The sequence below is a fragment of the Mus caroli genome, chromosome 1, assembly GCF_900094665.2.
Source record: "Mus caroli chromosome 1, CAROLI_EIJ_v1.1, whole genome shotgun sequence".
NCBI classification, from domain to species: domain Eukaryota; kingdom Metazoa; phylum Chordata; class Mammalia; order Rodentia; family Muridae; genus Mus; species Mus caroli.
Window position 1 is genome coordinate 70829701 of NC_034570.1, and position 16053 is coordinate 70845753.

Genomic DNA, 16053 nt, shown 5'->3' on the forward strand with positions numbered 1-16053 from the left:
AACTCAGGTGAGCCCCAGGTTCCTCAGTTCTGACCGAAGGCAGGCATTTAGGTTTTGGATCTCTTGATGGCTTCTCCAGAGCATAGAAGTTGGCTGTGGAACTCAATGTAACAAGCACAACATTGAGCAATGAGAAAGAACGCAGAATTAGGCTGCCAAGAGCAAGCAAGAGAGTGGATTTCCCGTCTCACAGATGAACATGTGTGTATATTTATGTAGGAGCAAAGCAAATGGAGTTAAGAAAAACAGTGTTCTCTGGGCTTGGGTGAATAAATAAAAACCAACGTCCATTTTCTGAGAATGAAATATTTACCTCTCTAAACAATGAGAACTTTCACTTGTACACAATAATTACCACTAGGCGCTGTAGACATACCATGTGTCTAAGCTGCTCAGTCAACCTTGAAGTTGGATAATTTAGTAGATTCCTTTGGAAGGCTTTTCATTTTTTTTCTCCTCACCAGGCCTTATGATACCAACCATGAATACAAATCCAGGAATCCTGGTCCCCCAAACAAAAAGGCTATATTTTATAGAACTGCTTATATATTTGATTTTAACATTATAATAACGAATTAATGAGCAGGCCTATTAATTACAGTGAAAGCAACAACATTCTACAGAAATGAAATTTTTTTTTTTTTTGGTATTAAGTTTAACTTAGGAGATCATTTCTTTAAAGAAAATATTGTACTCTATGTTTTTTCAAATTCACATTTCATAAGGACTATGAACTGAGCCCGGGACCCTGTGGCTGGAGCAGAGCTGTTAATGAGAAAACCACAGCCTGGATCCTCTGAAGACCATTGTGTGCTTGGTGAAGCTTATAATGATCTGAGCAAACAGGGGTCTCTCAGCCAGTCACCTCTTCTTCACACCCAAACATTATTCGCCCACGAGGAAGGAGGCACAGACCACCTCTCAGTGCAACCTCAGTGGGATTTCTTTACAGTCTGAGTTTGTTGGGCAAGCTCCCTGCTCCTATCAAATTTTGTAGGGGTAAGGCAGATCAAAGCCGACAGCTAATCATTGCAGTGAGAGGATAACATGAAGAATCAGATTGTGTGATTATCTGAGACCTAAAGTGGGAAGGATGTAAACTCTGAAGAAAAGCAGGATTCCTCACAATGGCTCAGAGAGGAAAGGTTCTTGCTGAGCAAGATGGATGACCGGGCTTCAATCCCTGGAACCATATAAAGGTGGAGGGAAAAGACTGACTACAAAGTTGTCCTTTGACTGTGACACATACATTTCGTGCATGCTTGCACGCACGCACGCACGCATGCACACTAATAAAAAAAATAAATAATTTTTAAAACTGAGGTGAATCTGTGCATCGAGAGAGGCACACATAAATGTGAGTATCAATGGGGGAAGATTTGTGGTCCAAGGAAGCAAAAGCATCTTTGAGATCATAATTACTTTGGTTAATTTTGTTTTTAACACAATCAAAACATCTTACAAATAGTGTGTTTTGCCAAATACAAACTGCTTCATGGGGATTAGGCAGAGTGTTAAGCTGCCACATCCTTCCCCTGAAGCATCATTTCCCACAAGTGGCGCGGCCATTTCGACATCAACCTCCATTCTGACTACTCCCCTTTCTAGATTTAGTACGCCACAGTAGAGACCAGCTTAGAAAATAAAAATGTAAAGCCAGATTGCTAATTATGTTTACACTGCTAGCCATTCACTAGGCCACAGCCATGCTTCTGCAGCCGGAAGCCCTCCTACACAACATGTGAACAAATGACTGCCTCCTGTTCCAATAAAACTTTATTTATAGGTGCCAAAATCTGAATTCTGCAGGTCTGAATGTCACAAACTGTTACTCATCCTTTGATTTTATTTAACCCTTTAGGAATACAAAAGCTGTTCTTAAGGGGTGAGGACTGGGGAGGTAGGATGCTAAAAACAGCTAACATTTGTGCCTTTCAAATACCAGCAATTTGTTTCTTTCTCTCTTTTTCCCCTTTTGCATACTTAAAGAAAGGCCTTGGTCCCCAGCCCACTTCACTTGAGCATTGTTTCCACCATAATTCTTAGAAACAATGGGACCGAGCTTTCGGCTTGTCCTTTGATCTCAAATTCTCTTTCTGGCTAAAAAGTAAGGCCTTCAAGCCTCACACCTAACCACTGGCTAGACTCATACTGAGCAATGACCTCGCCTTTCAACACCTTTCATATGAAGCCAAAACCTCCTATTCCTTATTTTGCCTTGAGCATACTAATGCAATGAACTCCTTATCTATCTGCCAACTGTATTCTCTTTAACCTTGTCAGTGTGACAAAGGAAGGCTAAGAACCTTCATATGGGTCCTTTTATTTATTATTATTATTGGTTTATTTTTATTTTTTTTTATTTTGAGCCCTACTTCCACCCCTTAAATCACACAAAACCCATCTAAGCTTCAGACCCCAGAAAACCTGGCTTCTGTATGCTTGTGGCAAACTACCTCACCCAATTGTCCCAAGATTCTTCTCCCACCATTTCCCCCAAAGCTTTCTTCTACTGTCTAGAAGACAGGTAGCAATTATACCCAGTAGGGATGAGAATTCCCACTGTTCTCCATTATCCCACTCAAATAACATAATGTGTCTAATTAAAAGATGGCAGAGAAAGAGAGAATGGGAGCTTACCAGTTGAGTAATAACAGACAGTGTGCCTCTTGTACTTAATTATTTTCTTTTCTTGTCTCATTATTTTGGGTTTATTGGATGTATGACTACTAGACAGAGTTAACCCATTTGTTTTTACTGTAAATAAAAATTAAGTCAACAAACATATTGAATAACTACGACTACATTTTAGTACAATGGTATTATGACAAAGCGTTGTGCCAGTTTATTGGTGGTGTGGCTCTCTTTCTTCTTACAGTTTCCTTGACTGTGCAACCCTCAAGAACAGTGCCAGTCTAACAAGCCCTACCGGTTTGTTTGATGGCAAAGCAACTGGGAAAGGTCTTCAGAGAGGCTCCTGAAGGCTCAAACAACCGCCTGAGAACAGCGATGACTAAATTATGTTCTCAGCCTACAGCAGTTCAATCAAGGAAACAGGAGCCTGCTTCGTGCACTACTACAATCATACAGGAATAGGTCATGTTACTTGACTATGGAACTCTTAGGAGATGAGCTTTACTGTGAAGATACACCACTGTAGCAGAGTTCTAATGAAGCCCTTTAGAATTGCTTCCCACCTAGGAATAGCTCTGAAGGTCCTGATTCTGAATGTCCAGACCTATTAACTACAAGGTCATGGCTTTTGACTGTACATCTGAATGCATAGGATCCCATAGGAAAAGGCAGCATTAGATAATTGGGCAGGTTTAGAGAACCACATATATAGTCTATTTGAATGCTTCTGGACTCAGTGCTTCAGATGTTTGTTACTGTAACATGATTGCTGCCAAAGAGTTGGGTGGTCAGCTTCCTACCCAGTGACAGGCAAATGTGAATCCAAACTGTACATTGGGGAGATGGTTCAGTAGTGCTTAGCGCTATCTCCTGGTAGAAAGAGAGACTGGACTCCTGCAAACTATTTCTGACACCACACAAGTGCTCTCATGTGCACTCCAACCTACACGCATACCCTCTCTCACACATAAACAAAATACTCTTTAAAGACACAGATATCCCTGCCCAGGGATGAAGTTCAGAGGGGTGAGTAGAGAAAACTACTTCTCATTGATGTCAGTTTAAGATTTAAGACAAACAAGCACCCTCCCGTTTCAGTGTGATCTAGTCTGAGAGCTGACAAACCAAGCCTGAAGAGGTTAAGAAGTGCACAGTAAAAAGAAGTCAGCAATGTTAACGCTGGGTGCTCCCACAGGATTTTAAGGAAAAATATCACAATTCCATTCCTTAGCCAGAAAACCTTTTTTCCATTTACACGGCATCTCCCACTGCTAGGAACACACAATACACACACCCTGTATTCATTTGCCTGAGATGGTTCACTTAAGTCAAAGTAAACTGAAGGAAAGCAGAAAACAAGTCAGCAGCAGTTTGCAGAGCCATTTCTCAAACAAAAGGCAGAAGAGTTGCTGCTACAGAATGGAAGCCACAGGAAGCCACATTTACTCCTTCTGTCAGTCTGTCAAGAAGGACAGGAAGTCTGGGAGGAGCTTCCTAGTCTTCAAGCTTTAAAGTGATGATACTTTAGGTAGATTCCCCCTCATCTGATCCCCACCTCCTCCTCCCTCACTCAGGGCATGAGGGGTGGGGTAGTGACATGTCCTTAAGCATTTGGTGAAACCAGGTACTCCAGAAGTAGTGATATCCAATGCAGACCAGCCCACACTTTACCGCATGCGCATGCCTCAGCAACAGCTTCCTTCCCACAGGACCCTCACCTACTGGGAAACAACCAGTGTCTCTCCAGTAAAGCCCTTTTGGTTAAAGCTGGCATCCAATCACTCAACTTATCAAAAACCAAGTGTCAGATACCCTGACTTCCTTTGTCTTTTGTGTCGATTTGTTTTGATCCCAGGGGGAGAGGGAGAAAAGGCTGCTGCTACATCTGGGTTCAAATGGTTTTACACATTCTTGTGAGAATATGGCCCATTCACACCACCTTCCATCAAAGCCCCTCTAAATCCAAACCTCACACACACCCCTTTCTCTCACAGTGGGAGACAGGTCAAGCTGAATACAGAAATACCATTGATTCCTAATGATTGGAAGGAAAGACCATGGTCCACACCAAGATTTTCTCCTTGTTACCAAGTACTTGGTTTGCTTTAAAAACGAACAAAACATAAAAACAAATATTTGTTTAAAAACAAATAACCATGGTTACTCATGAGAACCACAACAGCAACACACACACAAAGAAAACACAGAAAACAAAACCATGCAAACACAGCAAAGCAAAGGTAGAGACAACTATTGTGGGGCCTCTAGATGCTAAACGCTAACAACCATTAACATCCATTAATTCCACGTATTCCTTATAGAGTAGGAATACAGGTCCTTAAGGAATCTAATTTAATGGAATGATGGAACCAAATGCAATTAGAATATAATTGTGCATATGTAAATATGCTTAGGGGAGCTTTGATAGAGCTGAAGACTGCACCAGTCAGCCAGGAATCTGGCCTACATTATTAACAGTCACCATTTTTAAGAAAGGGTTTGTTAAGCAAAGACAAACCACCCAATGATTTGGAATCAGTGAACTTCAAAGTGTGGGGCAGGACAGGGAGGCGGCCTTATGCACATGTGTAAAAAGTTCTCTGCTGAGCAGAAACACTTTCTGGCTGGCGTGATAGGAGGTCTCCTTATTGAAAGATTTATTTTTAATTTTGAACAGCTTCCCAGCATCCACCTCCATGAAAATTAAAATAAAGAGATGGAATTTTGTCCTATGAAGCAAACCTCCCTGCAGGATCGGTCAACAAGACAGGGAAAGAGTCACCTCATTGCTTCAGAGGAATTACCTGTCTACCTTTCTGCTAGATCTAAAATAATTACAACAGCATTTTTCATGAAAGTTTTGACTCTTTCCTCCATTCCTAATAAAGTTCTTGCACGTGTTATTCGTGGGGAAGATTTTCAACATGCCTTTCGTTTGCTCTTTGGACCTTTTGGCATTGTATGGGCTGACATAATCTTTTGGCTTGAGTCCTTAAGTATATGAAGAACCATGGAAGTCTCTTCCTTAAACCTGTGGATGTTAAGCCCATCTCCCAAGGGCTGCCCTCTGCCAGAGAATGATTTCAGACTTGACCCTGCATAGATGTGGCCTCAAAAGGGGCAGTCCTAGTTTTAAATTGGTTAAGAACACAATGTTCTTATTTGTGTGAGGATAATTGAAAAGGTGTAATAAAAAAGAGGGGACTGAGCTCAGTGGAAGAGCAGCTGTCCCAGAGCTGTGGATGGAATAAGGATGGAGAAGGACTGGATTTAAAAATACTGACTAGCCATAACCAGATTCTTTTGCATACAAACACACCTCTGTGCATGTCGACTGCTTCTTATACTGACACCAACTATGGTCCAAGGAGCTATGATATGTCCATTGCTTTAAATACACACACACACACACACACACACACAGAGAGAGAGAGAGACAGAGACAGAGAGAGAGACACACAAACAAACACAATACAACAAAGAAACCTTACTGGTGGTCACTAAAAACTCTAACATCATTCTAATCTTTTTAGAAAAACCAAACAACCTCAAACAGTGTGGGCTACCTAAAAGTACAAAATTAAAAGGCAAAGGCTTAGGGACTGAAGCTGTCAGTAAGGTGCATGCCTAGAAATATTAGCAAAGATTGGTGGCAGATTCTTATAACAGGGAGGTGAAGATGGCTGGATAGATTCTTTGTGATCACTGGTTGACCAGGAAAACTTATACAATGAGTCAGTCTAAAATAGTAATAGTGATAATAATAATGATAATAAATTATATATCAAACTAACAAGATTATACCTGAGGGGTCTATCAGTGTTGTCCTCTGATCACTACCCTACATGTGTACACAATGAATGTACCAGACACACATCTCAATACATGTGAATATACACATAAAAGATAAAAGCCTGCCCAGTTGACATACTTATGGCTCATAACTACAATATACTGTCCAAACTTAAAACAGCTGATGATTTTTCCATAGTCGCTCCTGTTGAAAGTCCCAAATTGTTTCTTTAATGGATTTTAGGAAAATCAGAGTAAAATGGAAAAAAGAAATAATGGCTTTGGAGATGGATATTTTACTTCACTATGGGAGTCACCTCCTGAAACACTTAAAAGAAATGAAAGATGAGGCAGCAGGGTTGGGGGCAGCCTATAATCTTTATCTGCTATCATAAGAACCTCATACATAAGTCAATTTCCTCCTCCCCCCTCCTCCTGAACTCTTCAAAATTAATAGGGAACCTGGCCAGTGTGATAGCTCAGCAGGTAAGAAAAACAGCCTGCCAGGAAAGCCTGACCTAATCCAACCCTTGGACTCCACAGCGGAGGGAGAGCTCCGATTCCTAAAGGGTCTGATCTCCACATGTGAACCCTGACTCTCCCGTACTTCTCCATATTCAGGATTGTGACAGATTGGTAATTAACTCAGCCCAAACACTTTAAGGAACAACAAAGTTTTCTAGTTATGTCGGTTTGAAGTATGCTATACAAGAGATAGATGCTACAAAATTAGCATGCATCTTCTTTGAGAAACTAGGATGGAATTGGAGAAAGGTATGACCATAGCCCAAGCTCTTCATTCATCAGCCTCCATCTCCTAAGTACTGGGCTTATGGGTGTGTCTATCACACAGGATGAGCAAGCTTCTTAAGGCAAATTTTGTTAAGTACAGAAGTAAGATTTACACACTTGGTTCTGATATAGAGCCATGTGTATTATTTATAGTCTTTTACATTTAAGAACAAGATTCAAACTACAACTGCTAATGCTTTTGTTGGATAATTCAAGAGATGCCAGGGTAACACCCTGCATTAGTAAAATCAATGTTATGATCCTATGTAATCGGTAAATGCTGTGATGTCCACCTATGGATTTAGGGATTAAGTAGCAAAGATGAGGGGTGGGGAGATGGTTCAGTGGTTAAGAGTGCTTGCCGGGCAATCATAAGGACCAGAGTGTGGATCCCAGTAATGACATAACAAGCCAGACACTCAGCATGCACCCTTTGCATCCCCAGAATGAAGCAGAGACAAAAGGATTACTGTGGTTTGCTGGCTCCCAGCCTGTCCTAGAAATCACAAACCCCAGGTTTAGGGAGAGATTCTGCCTCAGAGGAAATATTGGAGAGGTGGACACTAGGCTCTTCCTGACTCTTAGTGCTTTGGTGCTCATGGGCTCTTGTACCTGAATACGCACATGCATCTACACTCACTGATGGTAATAGTTAAATCTCAAAAGACAAAAGAGGCAAATCAAATAAGTGTGTCCAAGGGACTGGATTTACTAACAGTTCATCATCTTTCAATCACACTGCTTGATTCACTCTATTGCCAGCTACAAGAATGGCAATGCAGCTATTCCAAAGCTTTGTGGCAAACTAGCACCTCTTTGTATTCTAACGCAGCTTCTACATTTATAATAAATAGGTTTTACAATTCATGATTATCAGCACCTATGACTTTCTCCAGAAACACTCAGTTATACAGTAAATAGGAATTGATTCCTACCTGCTTGGTTGGTTGTCACTGTGACAGACACTGACTGGTCCGGGCTAGGATTATACTTGGACACTCCATTCACTGCCCAGATCTCAAATGTGTAATTGGTGTGTGCTAGGAGGTCAGTGATGGAGACTCTGGTCGTCTTGAGTCCGTTCTGCTGTGGTGTGTAGTGGACTCCACTTCCACAGGGCCGGCATTTGCTGGGATCACCAACTCCACATTTCTTGCAGACCACGTTGTAAGAAATGTCCTGACGGCCACCTGTGTTCTGAGGACTGCTCCATTCCAAGTTCACTGATGTCTCGTTGACATTAGAAATCAAGTTAAGGGGAGCAGATGGTGGGCCTGGGGAAAGAAAAACAGACCATTACACCAAGGACTGAGATCCTTTTGGACCCCTTTAGAGTTTGTATTATCTTCTCTGCAGCTCTAGGAGAGTAGGAAGGCCCATTTGGCAAAGCAAGCAAAAGGCAAAGAAAGTTAACAAAGGGGATCCTTTAAAAGGACAATACCATAGAAGTTGTGTGTGTGTCTGTGTCGTTCTACTTCCAGTGCAAATAAACATGCCACTTAGAGACAGACATGAAACCACTCTACAGAAAGCAGGCTTAAAGCCCAGGCCTGCTCTCAGTTGGCAGCAAAGCAGCATACGTTATCTGGTCTCCATCTTACTTTCTGAGAGTCAGCTCTACAAATGGATTCCAGTTCCCAGAGCTGTGGGGGCTGGAAAATTAATACTTAGAGACTGCTTTTGAAGACGTGTTCTGGTTGCTCAGTAGAACCCATTACCGATAGCAAATTAAATGATTAGAGCTATACAGATATAGGTCTGCGGTCCCAGATGCAGGTAAACATTAAACCATTGCTGGGTAATTAGCAGGAACTGGTTTAACACAATTTCAAAGATGTCAAAGAGATATACAGCTGTTGAGAGGTCTCAGAGCTATGCCAGGGCTGTCCTTGACTACCAGATACCTCCTCTCACTCTTTGATAGATTAGGGCCGCACCAGGCTATCTAAAAGCACATCCATCCCCATTGACATCAAAAGGTTTCTGATATGTGAACAAAGATGATGACTGTCATGATAGACAACTGGTTACTCAAAGCACCACAGGTAGTTGGAAAACAGTAAAAGATAAGACTGTGGATCCTTTAGCCAAGAGACTAAGTCCTAACTGCTGTCAAGTAGGGACTGGGATTGAAGGAGGAAGGAGGGACTTCCTTGGTTTAATTCAGTTTCAAAAGTTTAAAACATGTCTTTAATCTAAACAAAACAAAAGAACAACAAACATAGAACAAAAAAAAATAAACAAGATGAAGAGCCAATCTAAATTTTCATAAAAATTTGAGATTTTTTATGAGACCCACCAATTCTTTCTACAGATGCATACAGACACACTCAAACCACACATGCATATACACACATATATATAATCACACATACACACATATATATGTATATAAACATACACATACCACATATACCCACACATGTGTGTGGTGCATAAGTAGACATATCTATGTACATATGTACACATACACATACGGTTTGGGAATGACTGCTATGAAGGTAATCTTCACTTGGAGAAGGGAAGTTAGCTGGATGCTTTCCTCCTTAGCCACAATGAAACACTGACTCTGGTCCACAGCACTAATGGAGACAGAGGTGAAACAGGTAGCCTGTGGCCATACAGTCGCAGTCTACTTTTATTACTTGGCTTTCAGTGATAAACGGGGCCAGTGGATTTGGTAGAAACCTTCTGTGTGGGAACTCTCCCCTTCTTCTCTCTCAAACAGCTTAATTAAAGACCTTATTTTAAAAAGGGAAGCAGCTTCTCCCTGTCTCCCCTAGAGACCAATTATCTACAACCTTCTTAGCTGCAAGATCTATCCCCCAAACTTCAAATCTTAAGGAAAAAAAACTAACAGAACTATTGCAAAATTTGTGTTAACCCTAAGTCTACTTCATAAATCCCTCAGAAACAAACGTCCTCTTATTTAGATTTTAAGACTGAATGTATGGTCTTGAACACAGCAGCTAGGATAGAGCAATAATGAATAAATGACTTCAGAATGTATAAATGGGATTACTTACTGAAAATGTCAAACACTCAGAGCCAAATATAGTGTTAAGTATTATTTATTTATTATTTTTTACTTCTCTTTCTGGCCCTACTCCTTCCCTGTGCGGAAGGCTTAAAGCTTATTTATTTTATGTATGTGAATACAATGTCACTCTCTTCAGACACACTAGAAGAGGGTGTCAGATCTCATTCTAGATGGTTGTGAGCCACCATGTGGTTACTGGGATTTGAACTCAGGACCTCTGGAAGAGCAGTCAGTGCTCTTAACCACTGAACCATCTCTCCAGCCCTGGTGTTGAGTATTAAATGTTAAAGATGAAAGAACTAAGAGGCAGATGTAGACATAGTAGTGAAAGTTTACACACTATAGTTCATGAGAGAATTTTACTGATGTCACAAAGAACTGTGTCCTAGTCTGCCCTATAAGGCAGAAGTGTTACTTTAAGTTGGGGTGAACATTTTCCACTCTTCAAATTATGTGACTTGTGACCACTACGGTGTAAGCCCCATAGTTTGTTTTACAAAATGGGTCAGCCACTGGCTCTCACTTTGCTGAGCCTTGCAGGGATAAACAAGAGTGACTCTGAAATCCATTAACCCCCTTGCCAAGGCCCCAGTCCACTCTCACATGGGAAAATGTGACACAATGAACTGCACTGCAGAGGCAGAAAGTCAGTAATTAGTATGTAGGCCGGGGCTTGGCGGAGTCTGAACAGAGAAGAAATGGAGCAGAAAACTAAATGGTCACAGGATGCAGAAATGTAACACAGCCATGGGGAAGCAGCACAAAGATGCAGGAGGATTTCGGAAGTGGGGTTGATATGAAAACAAATATCCAACTTCCTTCTTGATTCTTACAGAAGGCCTGGAGGTAAATGTTTAAAGGAAGGGTGAGAACCAAGTTCAAGTTCAATGTTGCCTCCAGGGCTGGTTTAGAGAATTGCACTCTTGTGTGTCCTATTTTGCTGTCTTAGACAATGATGAGGACATAATAGCATCAGTGCACAAATTGAATGATTACAGTTGTGTGATGAAGGGGGAAATGAAACATGGAAATCCCTGCCCTGTATGAGTACCACGCTGCCCTGCACAAAGACCCAGAAAAGCATGCATGCTTTACAAGCTAAAATCCTAATGGTGGCTGTGTTTTGTCTGTGGGATTGTGGTTTCTTTTTCTAACTCCTGCCAACTAAAAGATGACAAGCATGGAATAAGTATGTGTGTTCCTCATTTTAAGTGAAGAGCCATTGTTTCCTCGGAAAAGAAAAAAAAATTCTCTTCTCCAGACAATGAGGAGGTAAAGGGTGGACTTGATGACAGCCAAAGCCAATCTAGGTCTCCAGCTACAGCTAACCTCACCGAGGCAATCTCGGCCAAGAAATACGAAAACATACAAAAGGAAAGCTCTGATAATGATCTATTTTCTCTTCCATTTAAGTTTTGTATCTGCCGATCTAGTAGTCATCAAGTCTCTGACAGAGATGGCCTTCCTGGTCGGAGATGGCCTATCTGGGAGTGGAGTTCCCAGTTCTAAGTGTAGCAGGGCTCTCTGTGTGCACATGTTCTACTTCCAGGGTTCTAACCGCCTAGCTGAAGGCATTCAAGAAAGACTATGTTCTCCAGACCTCTGTGAGTTTAAGGCCAGCCCGGTCTACAGCGTAAAGTCTAGCATAGCTAAGGGTACACAGAGAAACTCTGTCTCCAAAAGCAAAAGAAAGCAAAGTGTCCTTGTGAACATAAACAGTAAACTGTTTTTAACACAGTATAACTACTTAGATAGCATTGTATTATATTAGTTGTAATTGTCCCGAAGAATATTTAACATATATGGGATAATGGCATTGCTCATATCACATTAGACATAGGTAAAGACCATCCATGGATTTTGGGATCCCTGAAGGGTCCTAAGGCCAATCCAAATGCATAGTGAGAGGAGACTATATAATTTTTAATATCAATAAAAGCTACTGCAAAATGCAATCATGTTTTCCAATCATTCTGTCTATACCACTCTTATCGAACACACACTGACACCAGGTTGCTTAAGGGTCACTGTGAGGAACAAAGTGGCTTCTGTCGATACCAGTCTGAATACAAGGCTGGCAGCGAGTAGGGTACCACTCCCATTGCTGTTCCTTGCTTCTGTGGCCCAATTCCCATAGGATAGCTGATGGTTTCTTCCTAGCCAGACATCCGCTCCACATCTGTCCCCATCTATCACCTGTGTTGATGGCATCCTCAAGGGAATCGATATACTCATTACTTCCCATTGTCTACCACTATGTCCAAATATCTAGTTCAGAGAAAGCGCAATACATGTTTGATGAGTGAGTAGATGGATGGATAGCAAGCAAACACGGTGCTTGAGTAAGCCTTGTATTGTGTGGGTGAACACAGGCTTGCTTGAGTTAAGGCTGAACCATTCAGCTTCTCCTATAAGGATCATTAGCACGAAGCCTGGGTGTGGAGGACTGTCTTTGAATAACTCATTCCCATAGACTAACCAGACTGGAAAAGGAAGGAAAGGCTATGTGCCCACTATCAATGGCTACTAATGCTGGAGGGGGTATAGAATGCTTGTATATCCAACAAATGTTTATCATGTGCCTCATTTCCTTCTGCTGGAGGGGAGAAAGGGAAAGAAACAAACAAACAGCAAACAAACAAACCAACAAACCCACCTCAATTCATCTTAAGGCGTTTGTGATAGATTCCTGGGTAGAAAGAGGATTTGTAGAGGAAACAGAGGCTAAAGACATCGAAATACAAAGTATGTGTGCGCACTACATTTATAGGCAAGCAGACACCCTGCCCTGCCCTGCCCTGTTCTTATGCACTAAGTGACTAGGCACTGCACCTGGGAGTTTAAAAAAGGGCCTTGTCCAATTAAAGCTTTGTCAAGTCAGATCTGAATGGCTCCAGTCCCTCTTCTGCTTTCTTCTCGGGTGATGATTTACCATAAAACTAGCTAAAATCTCCCTGGAAGAAGTGGACTTTAACATTTCCAAAGGAAGCCTCATATTTTCCTTTAATAGAATTTTAAAAGTTCCCCTCTCTCACTTAATTTTATTTTTAATCACTAAATTAAGCCGTTTTTTAAATATGAAATGATCAAATGCCGAAGGCTCGTAAGGGAAGACACTCCGATTTCATTTTGAATCGCACTAATAAATCTTCCCATGGCATTCACATATAAGCTCAACCTTCTCTGTCTCTGCACCCCAGCATTTCCAAGAATGAGGCTGGCATGTGAAACGCTTTTAAAGTTTTCGCATTTTGAATGCCTTTCTTGTTTTTAATATAATTTAGTGGCACAGATAATAACTACACTACCAGAAACAAAAGGCAAATGTAATAACCTTTAATTTATGAATAGAGCGGGGTCAGCATTCTTCCTTTGTAAGAACATTTTATTGCATAGCCACATTGTAAATATTTTATTCTTTATGGGCCATATGCTCTTGGCAACAACCATTCAGCAGCCACAGCAAGTATCTCCACCATGAGGCACGGCTCTGCCCAAGAAAACTTGGCAAAAGTAGATGGCAGTTGAAATTGGCCATAGCTTGTCAATGATTCCTGGAGGGATTAATCTGTGGTTCTCAACCTTCCTGATGCTAAAACCCTTTAACACAGTTCCTCGTGTTGTGGAAGTATAAAATTATTTTCGTTGGTACTTCCTAACTGAAATTCCTGCTACTGTTATGAACCATAATGTACCTGTGTTTTCCAATGGTCTTAGGTGAGAGTCCTGTGGAAGTGTTAGTTGAACCCGTGGGGATTGGGACTCACAGGCTGAGAACCACTGGAATAGATGTTCTTTCTCTCCCATAGAAGGTCTGTGGCACTATGGTACCACCCACAAGTTTGTGTGCTTGCATACTTAGTCTTCTTTGGAGATTTGAGGGGGTTGTGGAACCTTTAAGGGGTAAAGCCTTACTAGACAAAGAGGGATGCTAAAGTGATGGCTTTATCACCTTTGTTCCCTGCTTGCTGGCTGTTGCAACAATGTAACCAGGCACACCTGTTTTTGCTGCAACCTCAGAGATCCACTCCCGTGACTTGCTACCAGGATGGACTAGTATCCCCCTCAACTCCAAGCAACAATAAATCATCTTTCCTTTCCATAAGCCAGGTATTCTGCTCTAGCACAGTAAATACAGGTACCTCCATATATGCATATATTTCTATGTACAATAAGTACAGCATAAGTCAATAGAGGACGCTCAGACTGGCAAGCCATGAGGGATGCTGATTTCTAAAACTGAGGTTAAACCTGATGCATTGTCTGAGTGAGGAATGTGATGCAAGGAACGTTGCTTCCCACAGCTCTGACAGAGATCAGCACTGCATCTCTTGCCTCTGTGGAGAAGTTTAAATGAACATTCATTTCCTCCAGTGGTGTGAACCGATTTCCACATCACCTAGCAGGTGCTCGTGAAAGGTGTTACAACGGGTAATTATTGTTTTCATGTGGAATGTCAACTTCCACTCAGTGGGCAAGAGTTCGACAGTAAGAAATTCTAGCCAAATTATGGCAGATACAAAAGGTTATCACAGTACATAGTGTTGTATCATAAAATATTGCATGTTATATCGCAAACGGGATTTTCTTCCTCCTTCAGGAAATATGCCTTCTCCTTTGGAAAATGGCAGCGCATACAGAGGACCTGAATTTGGTTTCCAGCATGTCAGGTGGCTCACACCTGCCTATACCTCCAGCTCTCTACTGGTCTCCTCTGGTACTACACTCACAAGCACATCTCCTGCACATGCACATATATACACGTCTTTAAAACCACTAGCTAACCATGACTCTGGCCATTAATGTGTTCAGTGAGGTCTAGCTATCATTGTGAACTTACTTCGTAGGAAGGTAAAGCCAGCCTAAGAGTAGCTGATGGACTCCACTCAACCCCATATGAACTGGAAATGGATTTAGTTCTTAAAGGAACAGACTAATTCTTTAGCTATATGATGATTCCATTTGGATGTGGATTTAACAGACATATAGACATATGGTGTGAAGTTCCACAAAAAAACCCTGAAAATTCAATTTCTTGTGACAACTGGCATCAAAGTGCTAACAGACCCTGAGGCAGCCCATCACATAACCTTTTTATTTCTTTCCTGTGAGAATATTAGCCTCCATCCTTCTTTCTTGGTTTATTACTATATTTGAGTGTGTTCACATCTGTGAACTGAGTGTGTGTATTTGTACATGTGCAAGCCAGAGACCATCAAGAACCCTTCCTCTCAGGCTGTTCACTTTGATTTCTAGCCAAGGTCCCTTATTTTTGTCTGGATCTAGATATGACAAGTAGGGTAAACAGGCTAGCCAGCTGGGGTTACAAAAGCATGCCACCATACTCGATTTTTAAAAATGGGTTTTTGAGGGGGCTGGAGAGCTGGCTCAGTGGTTGAGAGCACTGACTGTTCTTCCAGAGGTCCTGAGTTCAATTCCCAGCAACCGCATAGTGGCTCATAACCATCTGTAATGGGGTCTGATGCCCTCTTCTGGTGTGTGTGTGTGAAGGCAGCTATAGTGTACTCGTATAAATACAAGTAAATAAATCTTTTTTAAAAATGGGTTTTGGGAATTGAACTCCTATCCTCATTCTTGCTGGCAAGTACTTTACCTACTAAAAGCTTTGTCCATAGCCCATGGTTTGTTTATAGACCCATAATACCCTGCACTCTGGTGGTATTTAACAGCCTAGGTCTGCTGACTGAGTAAGTGAGAGGTCCTTTATCTGGATAGTACAGCTACCTTCATCAGAACCATAATTGCCATATCCTGTGTGTGTGTGTGTGTGTGTG

The 16053-nt window shown here is 41.5% G+C and overlaps 1 protein-coding gene across 2 annotated transcripts in view; it reads right to left on the reverse strand.

Annotated features, from left to right (window-relative positions):
- Positions 1–16053, reverse strand: part of Epha4 (EPH receptor A4) — a 141048-nt gene that overhangs the window by 45050 nt on the left and 79945 nt on the right. For both annotated transcript variants that reach the window (XM_021155750.1, XM_021155831.2), the window contains exon 5: positions 8154–8492. In XM_021155750.1, coding sequence (XP_021011409.1) covers positions 8154–8492 — 339 coding nt within the window. The remainder of the gene's footprint in view (positions 1–8153; positions 8493–16053) is intronic.